The 21,356-nt window shown below is 44.6% G+C and overlaps 1 protein-coding gene across 2 annotated transcripts in view; it reads left to right on the top strand.

Moving 5' to 3' along the window:
* The window catches only part of FAM107B (family with sequence similarity 107 member B), a 220,069-nt gene that overhangs the window by 187,851 nt on the left and 10,862 nt on the right, over nt 1-21,356 (top strand). For both annotated transcript variants that reach the window (XM_032425566.1, XM_032425567.1), the window contains one exon: nt 19,292-19,475. In XM_032425566.1, coding sequence (XP_032281457.1) covers nt 19,292-19,475 — 184 coding nt within the window. The remainder of the gene's footprint in view (nt 1-19,291; nt 19,476-21,356) is intronic.

Genomic DNA, 21,356 nt, shown 5'->3' with positions numbered 1-21,356 from the left:
CAACAGTCCCTGCTCTCGGCCCTTTCCTGCTGAAGTGCCTGTTCCCATTTTCCCAGCTTCCTTTGTGTGTCTGGTGATCACATGACATAGTTCTGGCCAATCAGATGCAAGCAGGCCGCCCTGGGGGCTTCTGGGAGTGACTGCCCTCAGACAGAGGGAGAGACTTCTTAGAGTGGGGAGGCCTACCCAGCTGTCCTTCCTCTGGGAGCTGCTGTATGGGGCTGCTAAGGCAGGGCACAGCAGCAAGAGCCGAGGTCGCTAATAAGACCACGAAGCTCTGAAGCAGCCCTGGACGATCTGACGTCAGGTTCTTGTGTGAGTTAAAAAGAGCGCCTGCGGCTTCAGCTGCGTCTAGTCAGGTGCGGTCACATGTGTCCCAGAGCGTCCTCACTGGTGTGTGGAGTCTACAGAGAACCTGGAGTCGGAGGGAGGTAGTCTTGAGAAGCACCCACCTCTGAGACTTCCCTCAAGGCGTGGTACCACACTGTATTTAGTGTGTGTACTTGTCTCCCCCGCTAGCTGTGAGCTCGGGCGTCAGGGACCGCGTCTCGTTCCTCTCTGGGTCTTTGGGGCCCAAGCCGAGGCTCATCCTTAGGGGGGACAGGGCCAGTGTTTAAGGACACGAGACAAAACGCTTGGCTCTGGTCTTGCTGGCCACCGTGGGTTTAATAGTCCCGTCTTGGTTTTGGTGTCTCCCGAAACAAGACCGGCTAATGCTGTTGTTCACAGAAAGCCCATGAGGTAACCTGAAGAGAAGTAAGTGGGAAAACAGACTTTAATTAAAAGTACCTGGGCTGTGTAAATAGCTGCTCTCTGGGGTTTAGTTAGAGCCAGACAGTCCTCTGAAGAGCCAGACGGAGACTTAGCTCCATTTTTATTGTGGAAGCAGAAATCAAATAAAAGTCAACTTATATTCTTATAATTATGAGACATTTTAACCATCCAGAAAATACACATAATTGTAACCATCGTTTTTGGCATGACGTTCTCCCCCCCTTTTTTTTTTGAGAATGAAAAATGGAAAAAATTTCCAGACAGGCTGCATCAGTGAAAGGGTAAGTTGAGTGAGTGGAAGCCAGAGCACGTTCTTTCCTAGAAACAAATCTGTTTGACACACAATATGGCTGAAATTTAGCAGATCTGAGATGAAAATGATAGGGTTACTGGCTGTCATTTTATCAGTAAGGAAACAGACCCAGAAAAGTGAGTGTCAGTTTGCGGGCTTTTTATTTGAGATTCTTGCTGCTCTGTCACATGTTACTGGTAACTTATTAAGACAAAAGTGTGTTGCATCTCATCAGGCAGCAACCACCAGGAACAGGTGTAGTCATACCCAAGTGTGGTTCATTTAGCTTGCTGTCGTAGGTGAACATAGCCCAGAGGAACGTTGAAATTCTCTTGGAAAGCAGAGTTCGGATTGTGCTTGGGCTGGGTGTTTTGAAGCCGGGACTGGGGGAATAGGGCCAGACCTGGGTTGGATGTTGTTGTCAGGAAGCAGGCACAGTTCAGTGATGGGTTGTATTAACAGTATTTATCTAGGAGGCAGGAGATGAATGTGTTGTTAGAGCTTAGTAAAAAGTTAGCTTAGTAAAAAGTTAGCAATCGCATCTGTTAGTGAGATCAGAAGGATGTCTTATTGTTTTCATGGTGGCATTGTGGGCTCGACTGTGTCCCATTCTGAGCATTCTTTATGTTCTGGTGGCAGTGTTGGGGACGGCTTGTAAGGTTGGTCTTTACTTCTCTAGTTGTCAGTAGGGCTGATTTTCACTTTTCCGGTAGTTTTTTACTTAATTTTATCCTGAATCCTGATGCTTGAGGAGGGATAGGATTTAACAGAGGGATGAGGTGGTAAATGAGGAATCTAGAGGGGATGTCTGAAGTTACTGTGTCTGTGCAGTCACTGGCTTTTGATGTTTTTGTTTGTTTGTTTTTTAACATTGTAGTTGATCAGTGCTAATATCTCCGGTTTAAAAAGGGCAGAGGGCAGGGGCGCCTGGCTGGCTCATTCAGAAGAGCGTGTGATTCTTGATCTCAAGGGTTGTGAGTTTGAGCCCCATGTTGGGTGTAGAGATTACTTAAATAACTAAAACTTTTTTTTAGAAAGGTCAAATCAGTAGTTTCTCCTACCTTGAGAGGCTTTTTTTTTTTTTTTTTTAAATCCTCAAAATGAATTTGTACTCTTCTGGAATTTGGCAGGATATAGAAGGAGATAGAGTGTGGTGCTGCTATTAAAGTATACTTAAGATTTAAACATATTAGGATCTTTAAAGATGCTATCCAGTTATTGATCAAGTAGTAATGTTAATAGCGGTGCTAGAGATTGCGCCAAATGTGTAGAAAATACAGAAAATCAACCGAGAAAATTCAGTATAGTCATCAGAAGTGAGAGAGCCAGTGTGGAACACCGCAGTGGGGACCAGTCAGATATTGGTTCTAGTTCAGGCATTGTCCCTTTCTCTGTGAACTTAGCCAAGCCATTTCCTGGGCCTCAGTTTCCTCATCTGAAATAACGAGGAAGTTGTACAAATGGCCTCTGTGCTCCTTTAAAGTTTCTGTCCCTAAGTCCTTTTAAAGATAACCTTCTCTTTTGAAAATATTTGGTTGGTTAGTTGGGCCAAGTCATAAATTTTATGAAATTATTATTCAGCTCTTGAAGACAGGAATATTTGAGGCTTTGACAGCTAGTCCAGCTGGATGTTTTTTGTAGTCTGTGTAGTTTCCTTCCTCTGAAGACTGATGAGGCCTAAATCAGTCATCTTCCCAGTGCACCCCCTTTGTGGTTTCCTGACGTGAATGACTGAGGTGTTTCTTCCTAGAAAATAACATACAATGAAAGTGCTGAGGGAGGCCTCTTCACTTAGGAACTTGCAGTTTGGGAATAAACTCTGGTAGCCTTATTTTTCAAACCTGAATTTTGTGAATATAAAATAGTGTAATATAAAAATGTGTTACCTGCAGATTTTGAAATAATAATGGAAACCGGAAGAGTAAAAGAAATTGATCAAAAGTTGCATCATTTCAAAAATGGTAAGCCAGGCGGTTTGTAGAATGTGTGTCTGGCATTGCCACGTGACAGCTGCATTTTAGCTGCCAGTAGACAGGCCTTCTGTGTTTAGTTGTCACGGCCCATGGTGTCTGTCGCTGGTGGGCACTGAGGTTTCTGCCCATGTGGGCTAGTGTTTAATGTGCACTGAAATCTAAAGATCGTTCTATAGCCTTCAAAGATGCCAAGCAGGTGCTCACCAAGAGGTATGTCCGTGGTGGTGCCAGTGATAGTGCCCAAACACCCCTACCCCAGTAGGTAGCTTTGTAACAGAAGTGCTAAAACACAATGAAGAAGACAGACCAATAGGTGGGATGCATCATGCTGTTCATTTAGGGGAGAGAGCATGGAGCATACTTCCAAACATGAGTTCATCTGGAAGAGGCTCTAGAGCAAAGTGGTTAAGAGCGTGGACTCTGGAACTACCTGGGTGCTGCTGCCCACTTACTAACCTTTTAGCCCTGGGTAAATTACCCAGCTTCTCTGGGCCTCAGTGTCTCTGTGCCTCCGATAGGGCGAATTTCAGTATCTTACCTCAGAGGTTGTGTGGCACACAGTGAGCATGAAAACATAGACTGCTGGGCCTGCCCCTAGCAGTTCTGATTCAGTAGCTCTCAGACTGGGCATTTGCTTTTAGCAAGTTCCTGGTGCTGATGCCTCTGCGCCTCGCATGACGTTTTGAATAGCTTTTGTACACGCAGATGCACATACTAGGAAGTAGGGGACATACTGTTTTGGAACCTGGTGTTTTTCTCCTATTTGATACATAGTGAATATTTCCCCTTTTATTGTTTAAAAATATAATGTTTAAGCCACATTGTAACCCAATATTAGATATTTAAGTGGTTTCCATTTTTTTTCACTATCATAGATTGTAGACAGATGTTCTTATGCAATACATTCTTGTCTGCATCTCTGATTATCATCTTGTAGTAAATTCCCAGAAGTGAAATTACCATGTTCCAGGGTGTGTACATGTTAAAGCCTTTGCCACAGACTGCTAGCAAATTCTTCAGAAAGGATGCGGCGAAAATTTATCTTCTGACAAATGGTCCATGAGAGTAGATACTGATTTTCTAAATGTAAGGGAATGAGGAGAAAAAACTGTCATTAACTTCATAAAATTCACAGGTATTTGGGATTTGGTGGAAATAAGCAAGAAGAATATCTATGGATTTGTATAGAAGACAAAGATGCATAAAGGGAAACTAGGTGGGGAGTAACAGGGTGAACTGTGGCATGATTCTGAGTAGTTTTTCGGATTCATACGAATTTATTCAATTATGGTGCAGTATATACTTGATATAGGAGACTTTATGCCAAGAGGAATAAATAGTTTTTTATTTACCCTCTATGGTACATGTGTGTTTTTTCACTATGATACCTAGGAGCTCCCCTGGATTTGAAGTTTTGGTTTAATAAAATCTGGTCCATGTTCCTTTCCTAGGTGCATGTCTCTAGCTCTGGGCCGAGCAGTTGAGACTCTTTTAGGGGGACTTGGAGTGAAGGTGGCTGCATCTGGGGAAATTCAGTATCACTACCAGAAAACCTATTCACTGTAGATTTCATGTGGAGAAGTCCATGGTGTTCTTGGGAACAGGGCTGAGTTGGAGTGGAGGCCAAGGTGGGGGTATGTGTGAAATATCAGAGGAACACCTTCTCCTGGTCCATCTGGCTCTAATGATGGGGCCAAGCTCTGCAGCCCTTGGCTCTAAGCCCCTGTGGTTGGGAGCAACCGATAAGCTGGACTCTTCTGTATTATCAGAATGTTAGAACTGGTAAGGGATCTCAAGGGTCATCTGGTCCAGCCTTCTCTTTTTACAGATAAGGAAGTTAAATAATTTATTATTTTCAGTTAAACTTTACCTCATAAGTTTTTAAAATCAGATAGTCAACCCTGGAATAGAATTGGCTGGTTATTCTTCCCTTGTTCTGGAAGATCTAAGCTTTTGAGAACTGAAGCCGCCGAATAGTAGACAATAAAGCCGATGGCAGGGGTGACTCTGGTCCTGTGGCTCAGTCCTGGGACACTGAACTGATTGAAAGTCAAACCTGCACTACCCCTGAGTCGCAGGAGCTTCACTTGTGCCTCTCTTCAGATCTGTACACTGTTGTACGGTCCCCAAGGGCTTCAGAGTAACCTTTGGCTATAGGGTGGCTCTCTTCTTATACCAGCCCCATGTTTTCCAGAATTTACACATAATAATTTTCTTTGTGCAATTCAGAAAAGTGGTTTTCTTTTTTCCCTTTTAGTAAACACGTGTGACAAGTGCTTCTTTTTAAAAACAACAGCTGCTCTGAACACAAACTGTGTCTGCTACCACTGGGTGACACTGTTAGACCACAGAACAGTCTTCTCTGGGAAAAGCAAGGGTCCTTGAACTTCAGATCTTATCAAGCTGCTTTATGTAGGAGAGAGAGAAACTCAGAGTCACTTAATGGTCATGTATCAAATGTTATTTGATGAGTGTAATTTATCTGTCTAAGGCAATTTTAAGGCTAGTGACTTTAAGGTAATCAATTATTAAAGAAATCTGTTAATTGACAGCATTTCAGTTGCTTAGAGGTTTGTGCAGATTAATGGGCTGCATATTAATGAAATACTAATTACTTTATGGGAATTTTAATGTAAGCCAACATACTAATATTTATTTCTCACCAGACAACAATTTGAGTTATCTTTTTGTGGCAAAAGACTCACTGCTTACACACAGCATTTAATGTTACAGACTTTTAGTGAATATTTTATTGGATCATTTTGTTCAGGAGTGAGCATAATCTGCTGGGTTAGAAAAATGGACATTTGGTTCCCTGTACTGATCTGTATCAAGAGAAGAGACTTGCCTAGAACTCATTCTGGGCTCCTTCAAAATCAAATGAAGGTGGAGAATGTGTTCAAAGCAAGGGTTGACCTCCTCTCCCACCCCTCCCCTGTTTGCCCCCTTTTGTAAATCTGAGCTCTATACTTCACTTGACCTGCATATCACCTGGCCAGTTTTAGTTGAACAATATGTGGAAAGCACACTGAGATGTTTCTGGGGATGAGAAATAAGTAAGAATCAGGCTTTTCCTTTGTGAGCTTAATGTGATGGATAAGAAAACTTCAAATATAGGGTTTTTTTAAAGATTTAATTATTTGAGAAAGAGAGGGAGAGAGTGTGTGTGTGCATGAATGCAAGTCAGGGGTAGGGGCAGATGGAGAGGGAGAGGGAGAATCCCAAGCAGACTCTCTGCTGAGCACCGAGCCCGATGTGGGGCTCGATCTCATGACCCTGAAATCCTGACCTGAGCCGAAACCAAGAGTTGGACACTCAACCGACTGAGTCACCCAGGCGCCCCCAAATAGTTTTAATAGAAGTAGACTTCAGTAGCCTAAGAAGAACATTAACAGTGTCCCGTTGGGCTGGAGGTGAGGGATCCCTCATGAGGAGTCAGGAAAAGCGTTGTGAAAGGAGCAAGTCTAATCCTTCAGTGTTTGCCCCCGTCATTCCGTACATTTTATTGAGTGGCCGTGGTGTGACACAAGCATGGTGCTGGGCACGCAGCAGGGAGTGAACCCAGATCTGTTGCTGACCCCATGGTCTGCAGCAAAGGCACAAGGAATTGGTGGCCCCGGCTTTCTACTGGTCCTTTTGCATTATGTAGTCACTGTGTGGCTTCCTCTCCTTATGGCTTATTTTTGAGGTATTGTGCTAGAGCTGTGGGATGGTTTAAGTCAGTCAGAGGTCTCTTCCCTGCTGAAGGGATGAACATCTGTTCTTGAAGGGAGACAACATGGATATATAGGAAAAATTAACTCATGATAAGTGTCAAATTCGTGGGTAAAGGGGGAGAGCGAGCAGAATTGTCTGTATCAGTCCAGACGAGAGGAAGATGGCTCTTGAGAAGTGGCTGTGGGAAGATTCGTGGTGAGGTCCGCTTTGAATTGGATCTTTGCGAGGTGCCTGGACTTTTCACTGGCTTTGATGACGGAATTCCACCTGGGAAGAAATCAGGAACAGAGGTGGAGTTAGGAATGTGTATGGGTTTTGTGTGGACTGGTTTGTCAGAGTAGATGGTTTATGCTGGAGAGTGGGAGCCAGAAGTTTGCAAAGGTACTTGAGGGCCAGATTGTAGAGAACCTTAAGAACCAAGCAGAAAGTTAAAATTTTATCCTGGTGTGGCAGTGATACTTGGCCTGGCGGTTCTTGATCTGATTAAATAGTCAGTGCATCATCAGATTTGGCTGGGGTGCAGCTAGATTAGAGAGAAGAGTGACGGGGAGGGGTGGAGGCCGGTGAAGAGCCAGCTGCTCGATCCTGAGACTATGGGATGAAAGCATGGACTAGGATTATAGCAGTGGCAGTGGATGATGGTCTCAAGGACATTCATCATGAGAAAGAAACGCTGACTGTTCGATTACGCATCAAGGCTGAGGCCTAGCACATTGCAGAGATAACATCAGTTTGAAAGCTGCCTGGCTGATGACAAAATAGGAAGTTAAGGGAAGGTGATGGGATTATTTCTGACAGTGGAAGAATGGTGTGTGTGGTGTCCTCTCTATTGCTATTGAAAAACAATAATTTCAACTTAAATTTGCCTGGGATGGTTTCCACTAGAATATAAGGGGTTTGCTCTCTCCTGTTTAGTGTTCTTATCTGGCCCATAGGGGGCACTCAGTGAACAAACCAGTGAGGTTGAGCTCAACTTTAAACATGTTGCTTCAGATGTGAAGTATCCAGTTGGCACTTTGGAATTTTTGACCCGGAGCTTGGGAAGAAGGGAACAATCTTCACATACACCTCAGAAATGGCTCACGTAACAAAAAGGCCAAGGGCATGTGGGTCACCAAAGGCAAGAGAATAGGGCTAGGGACCTGTTCCTGGAGAACAGTGGCAGAGAGTGGAGGGAAGAGGATGCCTGGGCAGACAGGTAAGGGAGAACCAGGAGAGTGTTGTCCAGGGGCTGGCTCTCACATTGAGGAGGAGATGGACAACGGCTTTGAATGCCAGGGAGAGGCTGAGGAGAAGCCCGGAGCCCGAGGAGCCCTGAGGAGCCCCTCTGTACGTGGACTGCGGTGCAGATGGGAACCTACTGCGGAGGCGGTAGATGATCACTGCACAGAATTTGTTTTCTGTGATCTGTTAGTGATCCAGTGGTGGCTTTTTGTCCTTGGCTGCCTCACAGATCACCGTCCTTGTGGACAGACCTGAGAGCTAGAGCACAGGACCTCTTACCAGAGAGAACATCGGACTGAACCTGTGGCACAGTCAGCCTGGTGGATAGCTGCCGAGAAGGAGGCCCACTTCTCAGGTTGAAATATCTCTGGATTCGAACTCGAGCCCAGCCATTTTCTTGTACTTCTTGGGTTGAGAAACCATTTTGTGCTTTTGTGCTTCAGGTAGGACTAAGTAGCTGGGACATGCAGAGCCCAGAAGCAGAGCAGGCTCTGACATGCCCTGTGGTATGGGCTGTCGTCATGCGGCTGTGCTGCGGGTCACTACCCTTGGCGGTGACGCCAGTCACTTGGTTGTCCCTCTCCTTTCAGGTGCGTGCTGCCCTTGGCCAGGGCAGAGGAGCATTCCGCTCCCCCCATCCATCATTCACTACTCACAGAAGTAGGGTAGTACTGCAGGCCACCAGAATTCTAGAATCTGCCCTGGAGGTACAGGGAGGGAATGTGCAGAATTCAGGTCTTATCTGAAGGGCCACGGGAGGTTAAGCAAATTGAACGTCAATAAGGTTGTCTTGATGTTTGAAGAGTAACTCTTTTTTATTTATTTATTTATTTATTTATTTAAATTATTTTTTTTTTTAGTTTTAGATGTAGTGTTCCATGATTCATTGTTTGTGCATAACACCCAGTGCTCCATGCAGAACGTGCCCTCTTTAATACTTTATTTCGGGCCAAACTAGAAGATGTTTTGTTTTCGTAAATCCCTTATTTTTATATAATTGCTCTGTGCTCAGAATAGTTATTTGCAACAGATTACTGAGAAATCGAGGAGAAGTGGCCACCCAGTTTTGTAGATAAGAAGACTGAAGCATAGAGATTGGGAAATTACCTGGATTTTCAACGCCTTGGCAGGCTCAGGCTGCAAGCTCCGCTCTTGCTTTCGCTTTGTCTATTAGGGATTTTCATCGCCCCCCTCCACCATCTCCCCCCTCCCAAGTCCCTCTCTGTCACCTAAGTCCAAATTGGAAAGATGAGCAGAGCAGAGACCATGATTGGGTTTATCCATTAAACTTTGTCTAAACTAGTAAACTTGCAGTGCATGGCTATCCATTTTCACTTCGAGAGAATGTTAGTTAATGGAGAGTAGATTAATGAACTAATTTATTGGAACTATTTAACTGTCTAATTTATTGAGCGGCTGCTGCAGGGGCAGGTATGGTGTATGGTGGATGTTTTCGGTAAGTTTTCTTTCATGTTTACAACCACTCAGCAAGTGTAGGTATGTGAGCTCTGATTCACAGTTGAGGAAATTAAGACCCAGATAAAGTAATTTATACAAAATCACCTAACTGCTGAGTGACATAACCAGGATTCTAATTCAGGATAAATGGTCTTCAAACCTGGTCTTCTTTTCCATTATACTGTATTACTTCTTATGGCCTGAACAAGGTTTAAAATGGATAAAATAACAAAATTCTAATAACATAGCAGCAACCAAATGATCTCTAGATAGTAATTTTAATAGCTATTTAATAGGTACTGTATTTAACCTAGTGTATATACAGAGAAGGGCATAAGCCAAAAAGCTGTACCGATTAGTGAATTTTCAGAGTGAACAAACCTGTATAACCAGGACCTTTATCAGGAAACAGAACATTATCAGCACCCAAAAGTCCCCTTTATCCCCTTCCACTCCCAGCCCACTCCTGAGATGCTCTTTATCCTGACATCTAACACAAAGATTGGTTTTGCCTGTTTTTGAACATTATATATGTGGAATCATCCAGTATGGACTCTTTTGTGTCTGGCTTTCTTTGCTCAATACTGTATTTGTGAGATTCAGCCTTGCAGTTGCTGTCTGTTCATTCCCATTGCTGTGTAGTATTTCACTGTGTCAGTGTACCGCAATGTATTTATCCATCCTACTGATAACGGACATTTGGGTCACTTCCAGCGTGGAGCTGTTTAAGAATAGCACTGCTGTGAACATGCTTATAAAAATCTTTGTATGTTTTCTTTTTTTTTTTTTTTTTTTAAAGATTTTATTTATTTATTTGACAGAGAATGAGAGACAGAGAGCATGAGAGGGAGGAGGGTCAGAGGGAGAAGCAGACTCCCTGCCGAGCAGGGAGCCCGATGCGGGACTCGATCCCGGGACTCCAGGATCATGACCTGAGCCGAAGGCAGTTGCTTAACCAACTGAGCCACCCAGGCGCCCCAATCTTTGTATGTTTTCAAGAAAATGTGTCTTTCCCGCCTTCTATCCTCACTTTAATGTGATCTTCTGCAAGATGTTTTCGGTTTGGTGTTTATAAAGCTATGATGTTAGGAAGCTTCTAAAATCTTTTCAAGAGATAGAGAAAATCATCCTGTTAAAGTGAAACGGAATTCTTCCCCCCATTATCTCAGTCCAGAAGAATGGAATGCTCAAAGAGCCTCCCTTTGGAATCAGACCCAAGTTCAAATCCTAGTTCCGTTCTTTAGTAGCTGTGTGACCCAGTGCAGCAATAACAGTGTTATTGTTACTAATTGTTTTTTATTGCCAGTGACAGTGCTAATAACAGATGACATCTACTGAAGGTTTATGATTTCTAGTTACTGCCTTTGGTATACATTTCACATTTATTCTTCCTAACAACCCTAGGAGATATTCTGCCGTTCTTTTTTTTTTTTTTTTTAAACTAGTGAGGTAACTTGCTCAAAGACAGACTTAGAGTAAATGAGAAATCTGGAATTTCGACTCAGTCCATGCGATCTAGACTCCATGTTCTTGAAGCTGTCTGAGCCTCCTTTGTAGGTCATAGGGAATAGTAACCCCCCACCTCCTAGGGCCTCATCGAGTATTAAATGATGGGGAGAAGCTTAGGTACACCTTCCAGGGCAGATACATAAGGACTCTGAAACAGATGTCTTTGTGGCATATCTCTGTGCTTTCAGTGTATACTTCTGCTAACTGTGCTGAGGGCCAGGGTGAGGCGTCCCTGCTCTTCTGCCGGTTGTCGTTAGGAAAAACGGACACCTAGTTATTTGTGGAGCTGTCGCCACCTTCTGGTTGGTCGCGCCTCAGCCAGACCTGCTTAGCTCTGATAACGGCCTGTGTTCTGTCTTCCTGATGTTTCTTGCCTCCTTTCCCATGTTCTAAATATAAAATATGGGCCTTTTTTATAAGAATACATTTTTAGGGAATGAAAAAACCGATGAGAAAATGAGTTTGGTATTTTCCCAAGGGCGTCACCGTCTGGCATTTGTACAGCAGCGTATTTGCAGCCAGTTTATTGAGTTTGCTGTGGCGGCAGTAGTGGGGCGGGCAGAGCTGAAAAAGTAGTGTCTCTGTGCCTGTGCACATGGTTCTGGTTGGCCGCCATTTCTAAGCCTTCGTTAGCTTTGTGGCTACAGAGGTCGTCCCTGGGCTCTCGTCTAACGCCTTCGGGTACCAGATGGCCTCACTGTCCCTGATGAATTTGTAGGTTCGCCTCAGGGCCAGGCGAATCAGGAGTTTGTCAGTGAAACCCTTGGCTGTTGGGAAACAATTCTGGCCTTAACTCACTCTCCACTCTCTCAACTTTCTCCTCACAGCCCACTGCCCATCTGGGAATGGTGGGTGCTGAGGGCGGGCTTCCCATCTTCAGCTGACCCAGGCCTGGAGTTGGCCTGTCTACAATCTCAAGTGATTTTGCTCTTTGAGAATATTGTCAGAGGGCTGCTGGAATCTCTTGGAGAGAGCTCCTAAAGAATGCTTTGGAATTACTTTTAACTTGCCAGAAGTGTTTTTAGCAATTCACAAGTTTCATTGTTTCGCTTTGATTGGTTATAGTACACCTGTAACCTATAAGACACTTGCATACGTTGCCATGTGTCCAGTATTGTTTAAAAGGCTTTGATTATATTAAGTCAATCAGAGAAAGACATGTATCATATGACCTCACTGATACGAGGAACTCTTAATCTCAGGAAACGAACTGAGGGTTGCTGGAGTCGTAGGGGGTGGGAGGGATGGGGCGGCTGGGTGATAGACATTGGGGAGGGTATGTGCTATGGTGAGCGCTGTGAAGTGTGCAAGACTGTTGAATCACAGATCTGTACCTCTGAAACAAATAATACATTATATGTTAAAAAAAGAAGAAGATAGCAGGAGGAGAAGAATGAAGGGGGGGAAATCAGAGGGGGAGATGAACCATGAGAGACTATGGACTCTGAAAAACAAACTGAGGGTTCTAGAGGGGAGGGGGTGGGGGGATGGGTTAGCCTGGTGATGGGTATTAAAGAGGGCACGTTCTGCATGGAGCACTGGGTGTTATACGCAAACAGTGAGTCATGGAACACTACATCAAAAACTAATGACGTGGGCCGCCTGGGTGGCTCAGTCGGTTAAGCGTCTGCCTTCGGCTCAGGTCATGATCTCAGGGTCCTGGGATCGAGCCCCACATCAGGCTCCCTGCTCAGGGGGGAGCCTGCTTCTCCTTCTACTCCTCCCCCCAACTCGTGCTCTCTCTCTCACTCACTCACTCTCGCTCTATCTTAAATAAACAAAATCTTTAAAAAAAAAACTAATGACGTAATGTATGGTGATTAACGTAACATAATAAAAAAAATACTTAAAAAAAAGCTTTGATTATTAGTGCTTCTAGGTAGAATTTGATTTTAAATATTTAGGTAAACATAAAACTTAGCATAATCTCTAAATTTGATTTTTAAATCTCATAGGATTAGGTTTTAAATTTTATCTTTCTGATGTAGAAACGTGCAGATGAACTACTAGTGCCCAAAATAGTATGATGAGGAAACTGCAATATGATGCAAGGAATATTTGTTTTATTAGTCTTGTTGTGAGATTTTTCTGTGGGAATGGTTATTTACCTCTGGAAAGCAATCAACATAGGATACCTGGAATAGGCATGGAGTGGGCCCAGAATCAACCTTCCATAGGGAAAACAATGAAAGGCAAGGACTCAAAATCCATCTATAGTGTTGGGATTTCTTGTCCTCTGGGATAATAGAGTTTCATAATGACTTCTATTGATTTGCAGACCTTAAAGGCAGAATCTCATCAGGTGGTGGTTTTCAGTGCATGCTGTTTGGGCTTGTGGTCCTCCAGGCTCTTGTCTAATGCCTTTGGGTACCACATGGTGTCACTGTCTCCTCCTGGCCCAAGACCACATTTTTAGGCTTGCCTCAAATATCTAAGATGCAATTCTGTTATTATTCAACTCCTTTTTTTTTTTTAAGAATTTTTTTTTTAGATTTTATTTATTTGACGGAGAGAGACAGCGAGAGAGGGAACACAAGCCGGGGGAGTGGGAGAGGGAGAAGCTGGCTTTCTGTGGAGCAGGGAGCCCGATGCGGGGCTCGATCCCAGGGCCCCGGGATCATGACCTGAGCCAAAGGCAGACCCTTAATGACTGAGCCACCCAGGCTCCCCATTACTCAACTTCTTAGAGTATTGCAGCGCGTCCCCTTCATCTCAGAGCATCCTGAAAGGTCCTTGCTGTCAGGCCTATTTCTTGCTGTGCCCTACACTCTGACTAAGCCATTCAGAACGCCATGTAGCACCTTGCAGCTGTGCTAGACGTTTTTACACTTTTCAAAAGGTTCTTAATATTGGTAGCATGAATGGGTCTTAGAATCATTGCATGTCATCAGTGAGAAGGGCTGTGGGTCATTTAGTTGTACTCCTATGTTTTTGAAGAAATCAAGGCTTAGAGAGGTGAAGTTTCATATGTCAGGTTTCTCAGACCTCTAAATAAACTCTGTAATGGTGTTGGTCACATAGTTCATCTAATAATAGCTTCGATGTATTGAGTTCCCATAGACATGCCAGAGATTGTACGGAGTACTGAAATCTACATTTCAACCAGTTCTTACAACACTCAATTTAACAGAGGGGAGAACGGAGGGTCAGGGAAGTTGAGCTTTATGCAGGATGTCAAGCCAGTTTTATTTCTCCTTTATCGACTTGAAACTTAAAAAAAAAAAAATTACACATCAGTTTATTTAATCAGGGTAGTGAATATGACAAAAATGTCTTCATGTTTATTTCTGGAAGAATGTTTCAATAATAATACCCATGTACAAAGTACTTTTCCTTCCAGCAGTTCTGTCTCATCTTCTCTGTCTGTCAGGCTTCTGGATTACCTGATGCTTAGGGAGGAAACCCTGACCTCCTACTCCACTTTCAGCTGGTACACACACCTTGTTACTAGGACTTCAGACAGCTCAGGGGCTCCCTCTACTGGTAGTTAACCCAGGACTCTGTTACTTAATCTGAGTACTATTTATTGACCCAGTCCAGGGAGTCCGAGGAATGTGAATATAGACCAGATACGGTCTTTGCAGTGAAGAGATGACGATTTCTATACATATTGCTGGAATACAAGGTGGGGATTGGTGAGTACTAGGAAAAGGGAACAGAAAATTCTTTTGTTGTTGAGAAGTCAGAGTTTAATCACAACTGGGGAATTAGGAAAGGTGGTATGGAAGATTTGACATTTATCTGGATCTGAAAGGATGAGTGAGATCTGGCTTTGTGGCAATTCAGAGATAGGGTAGGAAGAGGATCAGCATCTCTGCTGGAGGGAAGGGTGCTGGCAAAGGCATGCTGGCAAGGAAGGCAGGGAAATGTGAAAAATTGGGGGGTTCATTTCAGTTTAATTGGAGGAGGACAGGATCTGTGAAATGGAAGAGTTCCCTTAGGATCAGGATGGCATTTTCCAGCCTTGGTAGCAATGAGGAAGATGGTTGGGAGAGGGAAGAAAGTTGAATAAGAAGGTCATTTAGATTCCATGTGTTGGTCATGGCTCCAGGGTGGAAAGTTGCTGAGAGGTGGCCAGAATCCAGATTCCAGATCTTTCAGCAGCCACTGCCACGAGGACTGGAGATTCACAGAGGTTGCTCCCTGCCAGTCCACCCCCTTCTTCCTAAGTGACGTTTTCCCAGGCTCTGGCATGGTCTACTTCATGAGGGCTACAAGGACTCCTTTAGTCTGGTCCACAGGCGAGCATCAGAGCTACACTTGATTCAGGCTTAGGGCCTTCCGTGTTCCCTCTCCCAGCCCCAGTTGTGAAGAAGCGCAAACCAGTGAGACAGAACTGAAGGGAAGGGTTTGCACCTTCCTCTGCGGCAGAACTCGTCCAGCCCCCACCCACCTGCTCGGGTGTCTGCCTCAATCCAGCAGGAGACACACTACCACCTTACTGCACTGGTCCTCGGGGAGCAGATGAACTTCCCAGATACTACATCTAAAGAGAAATCAGGAAAAAATTCCAAGCTAGAACTTGTTTTCTAGATTTAGAACTGAAGCTTTTTCATTCTGCATACTGAAAGCTCTACCCAAGTCTTGGCACCAAGGCCCAAGATGGTGCCTGTACCCGGTTGCTGACATTCAGGAAAGACTGGGCTGAGCAGCCTGTGTTGCCTCTGCTTGTGAGAATGGTGGGATCGGAGGGGGAGAGGACGGGAGTGGCTGACGTGAGAGACCGTGGAGGTCAAATCAGCGAGACAAAGGAAAGAGTCACCCAGGGTTTGAGCCCTGACCGCCCTCGCCTTCTTGCTGTCACCACTTAGATGTCTGTCCGGCAAGTACCTCCTCTTCATGTCCCAAGCGGAATTCCTGGTCTCATCTCCTGTCCAGCCAGCTCTCCTCACAGCCTCCCTGCCCGACAGTGCTGGCCTTCTCGTTGCTCAGGCCAGGAACCTTGGAGTCACCCTTGATTCTCCTGTGCCTTTCACACCTCAGATCCAGTCCTTCAGGAAACCCCAGAGGCTTTCCAGTCAATCTAGCCTGACGCGTCTGTCCTCCCACCTGCGCTGCAACCATCCTGGTCTAAACCATCTGTCACCCGCATCACAGCCAGAGCTCCCTGCCCAGGTCTTTCCCTGCCTGCCACTGCTGTTCTAAACCGAGTAACTAGAATGGTCCTTTAACAATAGGAGTCTGATCTTGTCACTTCTCCGCTTCAACCGCGAGGGGCTTTTGTGCTATCTCCAGAGTAAAGGCCAAGTCCTTACAGTGGCCCTCATGCGCCCACAATATCTGGCCCTTCCACCCCCAGCCCCTCCCTCAGCTGCTACGTCGTTGTCCTCACCAACACTCGCCTCCAGCCACATGTTAGTTACTCCTCATGCCGCTCAGGCACGCTCCTGCCTTGTGGCCTTTGCACGAGCTCCTCCGTCCGTCTGGAGCACTCTTCCGCATGTCCACAGGGCTCACCCTCCCCCATGTAATACTGACCTTAGGAGGCTGTAATCTGTTTTGATTTGGTGTCATGGAGATTATCCGAGGCTTAGAGCAGAGAAACAGATCCTTTTATGGAATCCTATAGGCCTTCTTGTCTACTGATTAACGAGAATGAAACTGCTGTTGGCTTTTAAAGACAACTGGGACTGCACAGAAGTGTGTGTGGTGCCTTTCACATTTCAACCAAGGAGCACATTTTTGTGTGGGGCAGCGCATGAAGGGCAGGCTGGCTCTGATGGGTTCACTGATTCGCCATATGCAAGGTTTGTAATTCTCTCTGTTCAGTGATGGTTGCAGGCATTCTTATTTAAAAGATCAATGCAAATTGTGTTCAAGGAATAATTTGTTATACATGTCTCAAAGTTCAGTAATTTTGAGCCTCAATTATGCCGTTAAACCTAAAATATATAAACGAATAACACATCTATAGTTTTTCTGTTTTAGCTGATTTATTCATTCTTTGGGTTTTTAACCTCTTTATTTTCACATTAATCTTCAAAAGATTTTGCTATAAAAATAGCAGATTTGGTAGACAGAACATGGGTTTTGAGACCAGAGGACATTCATTTTAGTTTGAGCTTTACCTTACTGGTGATTATTAATATGGAGAAGTTATTTAATGTTTGTCTCTCCATTTTATTCTCTGCAAAGCGAAAATTCTAGTTCTTCTGCTCATTGGGTTGTTGCTAGGATCAGATGTGGTCACGTATTGGCTCTGGGTAATTGTTGGCTGCCATTTGGAATATCATTTCCCATTGGACGCGGAAGAGTACACCAGTGTTTTGGGATCGTTCAGGGTTCAGGAAAACATCTTTAATGGCTTTGAAAGCAAAACTGCTTGTAGCTGACTGCTACAGGACCCATTTTTTGTTTCTGTTTTAAAAATTTTAGTTGAAAACACGTCTTTATTCTTTCCACTGTCCACCCCACACCCCCATGTCCATGGAAACACACAGTTTGTTCTCTCCTCCCTTCGTCCAGCCCCCATGTGTAAATACGCACACATTTACTTAGATATTTGCTCGGTGCGTTGATGTCATGGGCAGAAATAAAGATGGAACTTGTCTTCCATTGAGGAGCTTATCCCTGGAGGATCTCACCACTTTTTCAGTTTAGACCAGATTCGATTGAGTACAACTTTTATTCAGCTTCTACCATGTGCCAGGCACTTTGCTGGACTTGGGGATTTGAAACTGTAAAAGAAGTGGGTCTAGCTCTTGGGGAGAACAGACAGAAACCTAGGGTTACTCTGTGTCAGGATGCATTTCGTGACAGAAGTACATGTATGCTACTGCTGGGCGGTGATTATTATCTTGATGTCCTTGGGGAAGTGGGGGAAGGTGGCAGTGCTGGGTGTGAGCCCACTCACACATGGATCTCCCTCCCAACCTTGCCCTGTTCTGTGATCACTGTTCCATTTAGGGGCATAAAACTGGCCAGAGGATTAGTAAGTGTGTTCTCTGGACTTTGAGGAGAAAGCCCAATGTCAAATACTCTGCCGTAGTCAGGCTCTGCATCTCATTTTTGGTTTGGGAAACAAAGTCAATATACAGGGACAGGGAAGCATAAAATGGCATGTTAATTATCTTGAAATATTGGCCAGATTTGTTTTGGAGGCAGGGGAACAGGATGGAGGTCATCAGCAAGAGAAGAGCTGAGGGGTGGGGTGTACGGCAATTGGGTGCCGGCCAGATGGACCTGCGGGCAGTTGCCAGCATGATGCTTAGTCAGCCTGCTTCCTCCCAGCTCTTGCCCTCACTGACTGTGTTCTTCTGTCTCATTAAATATCACATATATTCATGGAGTGCCCACTGTGTGCCGCACACTGCCCCCCGATAGTTACAGGAGTGTATGGCCTGCTGTCCAGGCATGTCTCTTATTGGGGAGGACACATAGATTTGAATCATAGGATCAACAACTAGAATTGAACATGGGGGAAGGGACCCTAGGGGTTGTCATCTGTTTGTTTCACTTTACTGATCCGGAGTCTGGGCCCAAAAAGGCTATGTGACTCTGCTCAGGCATTACATCAAGTTTTCCTTCTGCTGTACTCCAGTGACTGCCTGTTCCTCCCTGCTAAAATCCCGTGCAGATAGGCTCTTGTTAGAAGGATCCCCCCAGCCTCCTCCCTCTTTCTTCCCTCCCTGGAACTTCCTTCCTTCCTGGCACTCTTCTAGGGCAGCTGGAGAGGGGGTAAGACAAAAGTCTTGCCCTCACGAGCATTTGCTTTAGAGAGCCGGTAGCAAATAAGCAACATCTGCAGTCTAGACAAAGCAGGGAAGGGCTGGGGATGGGATTGCGGGTGTAAGCACGGTGGTGAGAGGTCAGACCTCTCTTGAGGAGGGGGCATTTGAAGAGGGAGCTGAGGAGATGTGAACAGGGTGCTCACGTAAGGGGAGGGAGACCCGGCCAGCGGCAGCATAAGGAACAGTGCTCTGTGCTCCAGAAACCTCTTGACATTGATGGAGGTCAAGGGTCTGCACATTGCCAGTGCGTATTCATTTGGGGAGGCTGAAAGAAGCAGTGAAGGACCTCAATCTGGTGCCCGAGGTGCTTGTTATGGGCTTAGTTGGTCTTTAGACATGTTGGTGAGAAGCATCCTGTGTGACCTGAAACTCAAGGTGTGAGGAGTAGTGACCAGAATCAGGTTATGGGACCCCTTTGCTTTAGTCACGGGCCACCCAGGACAGCAAGGCCATTCTTCTCCCTCTTGGACTCTCCCCGTTGCTTTCACAAAACTTCAGATACTTTTCAGCGAAGTAGTGAAGTAGTCCCAGGAGGATCCCATGTTGTAACGCGCCGTACGGTGTGAGACGTCTCAGCGGAAAAGCCTATAGATGATCTCACCTTTCCATTTCAGACAGCCCATCTGAGGATACTGACCTTAAGGACACGTATCTCATCCCAAGAAACATCATGGCTGAGCCAGACTACATAGAAGATGACAATCCTGAACTAATTAGGCCTCAGAAACTAGTCAATCCTGTCAAAACGTCCCGCAACCATCAGGATCTTCACAGAGAACTTCTCATGAATCAAAAAAGGTACAGTGATTTCTTGAGCAAAGTTTTCCTTTGGGGACTTTGACTTAAGAGATTTTCTTTTCTTGACTGTATTTAACACTGCCTTACTCCTTCTAGTGTGAGCCAGGGCATCCCTCCATGAAGTCAGGTCATCTGCAGGCACAGCCGCACTGCCGCTCTTACTCCATGGGCTACAGAACTCTGTCCTCAAGTGGACACGTGTTGTAGACTTTGGGGGGAAGGGTGTCGATTAAGGATGCAAGAGAGTATTCTAAGTCAAAAAGAAATACATTATTTCTTGGATTTGAAAAATTCTGAATTTGCCCCTTACATTTGGGGAAGTGTGGGAATCCGAGGTAAATACTGCCAGCTTTGGCATTTGTGAGTGGCAGGGAGAAGTCTCTAGAACTACCTCAACTTAATAATAGACAAAAGCCCTCTTTTTTTATTTTAAGTAACATTTAAAATTATTACTATGATCATTTTTATTATTAATTTTTTTGGAGGGGAGAAAACATTTACCTTTTTATCTTCTTTGTAGACTGTTTGTTAGTGCCATGTGTACCATAAACATGTTTGACTGTTGGGTTGATGTAGTCTGCTCTTTAAGTGATTTTGGGCAGGGCCAGTTGACTAGGAGAGCTCAGGATACAAAGTTACTTTTATTTATTAGGACACAGAGTTACTTATATTATTTGAGACCTATTAAACTTCCCTGAGAGCTCTTCCCATTTCTTCAGAATGAAGCTATTGATCTGAATTGTTGGACCACAGGTTGATCATACCCCCACTCTTTGCCAAGCCCTCGTTAGCTCTCATTGAACTGAAGGGTATATAGACCAAGTTAAGCAGTAGGGTCATGTTTTAGAGGGAAGGCCTAATTTAAATATAAAAATAAAAACATTTAAAGAGGTGATGAGGGAGCAGTCCTCCTTCCCTAGTGCACCCCTGCCAGAACTCATAACTCCTGTTGAGGAATTCAGTGTGAATCCACCCTTCCTCCAGGCCGGGAATGTGCCTTACTGTCTTTTTGTTACCAGCATGCACTAGTATGCTGTTGGATTCATGCTGATTAAATTGAATGCAAGTTTGATCCCTTCTGAATAAGTGCTTAGCTTCTAACTGTCTTTGTCACATAAAAGAAAAAAAATACATAGATTTGGTATCATCGTGCCCAAAGCAAAACAGAAACATGTATGTTCCTAAATAGGGCCACAGAATTTGGAGGCAGTCTTGCCTAGGAAATGATGCCTGCATTTTGGTAGGAAGATCAGAAGTTTGATGTAGGGGCGCCTGGGTGGCTCAGTCAGTTAAGTGTCTGCCTTCGGCTCAGGGTCCTGGAATCGAGCTCTGCATCGAGCCTGCTTCTCCCTCTGCCTGCATCTCCCCCTGCTTGTGCTCTCTCTCTCCCTTTGACAAATAAGTAAATAAAATCTTAAAAAAAAGTTTATACTCCAAAAGAGTAGCAGTCGCCACTAACTAGTTTTTTGATTGTCTTCCTTCTTGGACCTCCATTCCCTTATCTGTAAAATGGGAGTAGGGGACATCTCTGAGGGACATTCTAGCTCAAACTGGGTTTTGTTTGTTTTTCTGTTATATCTATGAAAAGGCTCCAAGTCAGAATAGAGGCAAAGGTAAAACCAAAATGGGCAGAAAACTGTACTCTGAATTATAGGCTACAAATTATTCCACAAAAATATATTTAGCACCCTGGGTTATATCTCTCTAAAACATATAGGTTTGTATAATTGAATCTGTTGCCAGATTTTCTAGAATAGGCACTTTCTGTGAAAATGGACCTCCCTTCTGTCTGATTTTCTCTGGCCCATGATTTCTTTTCCTTGTTTATTATACAGCTGACTCTTCAGTCAGGCCTAGCTCAAGTAATTTGGGAGAATGCTG

This window comes from Phoca vitulina, unplaced genomic scaffold, assembly GCF_004348235.1.
Source record: "Phoca vitulina isolate PV1807 unplaced genomic scaffold, GSC_HSeal_1.0 scaffold33, whole genome shotgun sequence".
Taxonomy (NCBI): Eukaryota; Metazoa; Chordata; class Mammalia; order Carnivora; family Phocidae; genus Phoca; species Phoca vitulina.
This window is presented reverse-complemented; position numbering and strand designations above follow the sequence as displayed.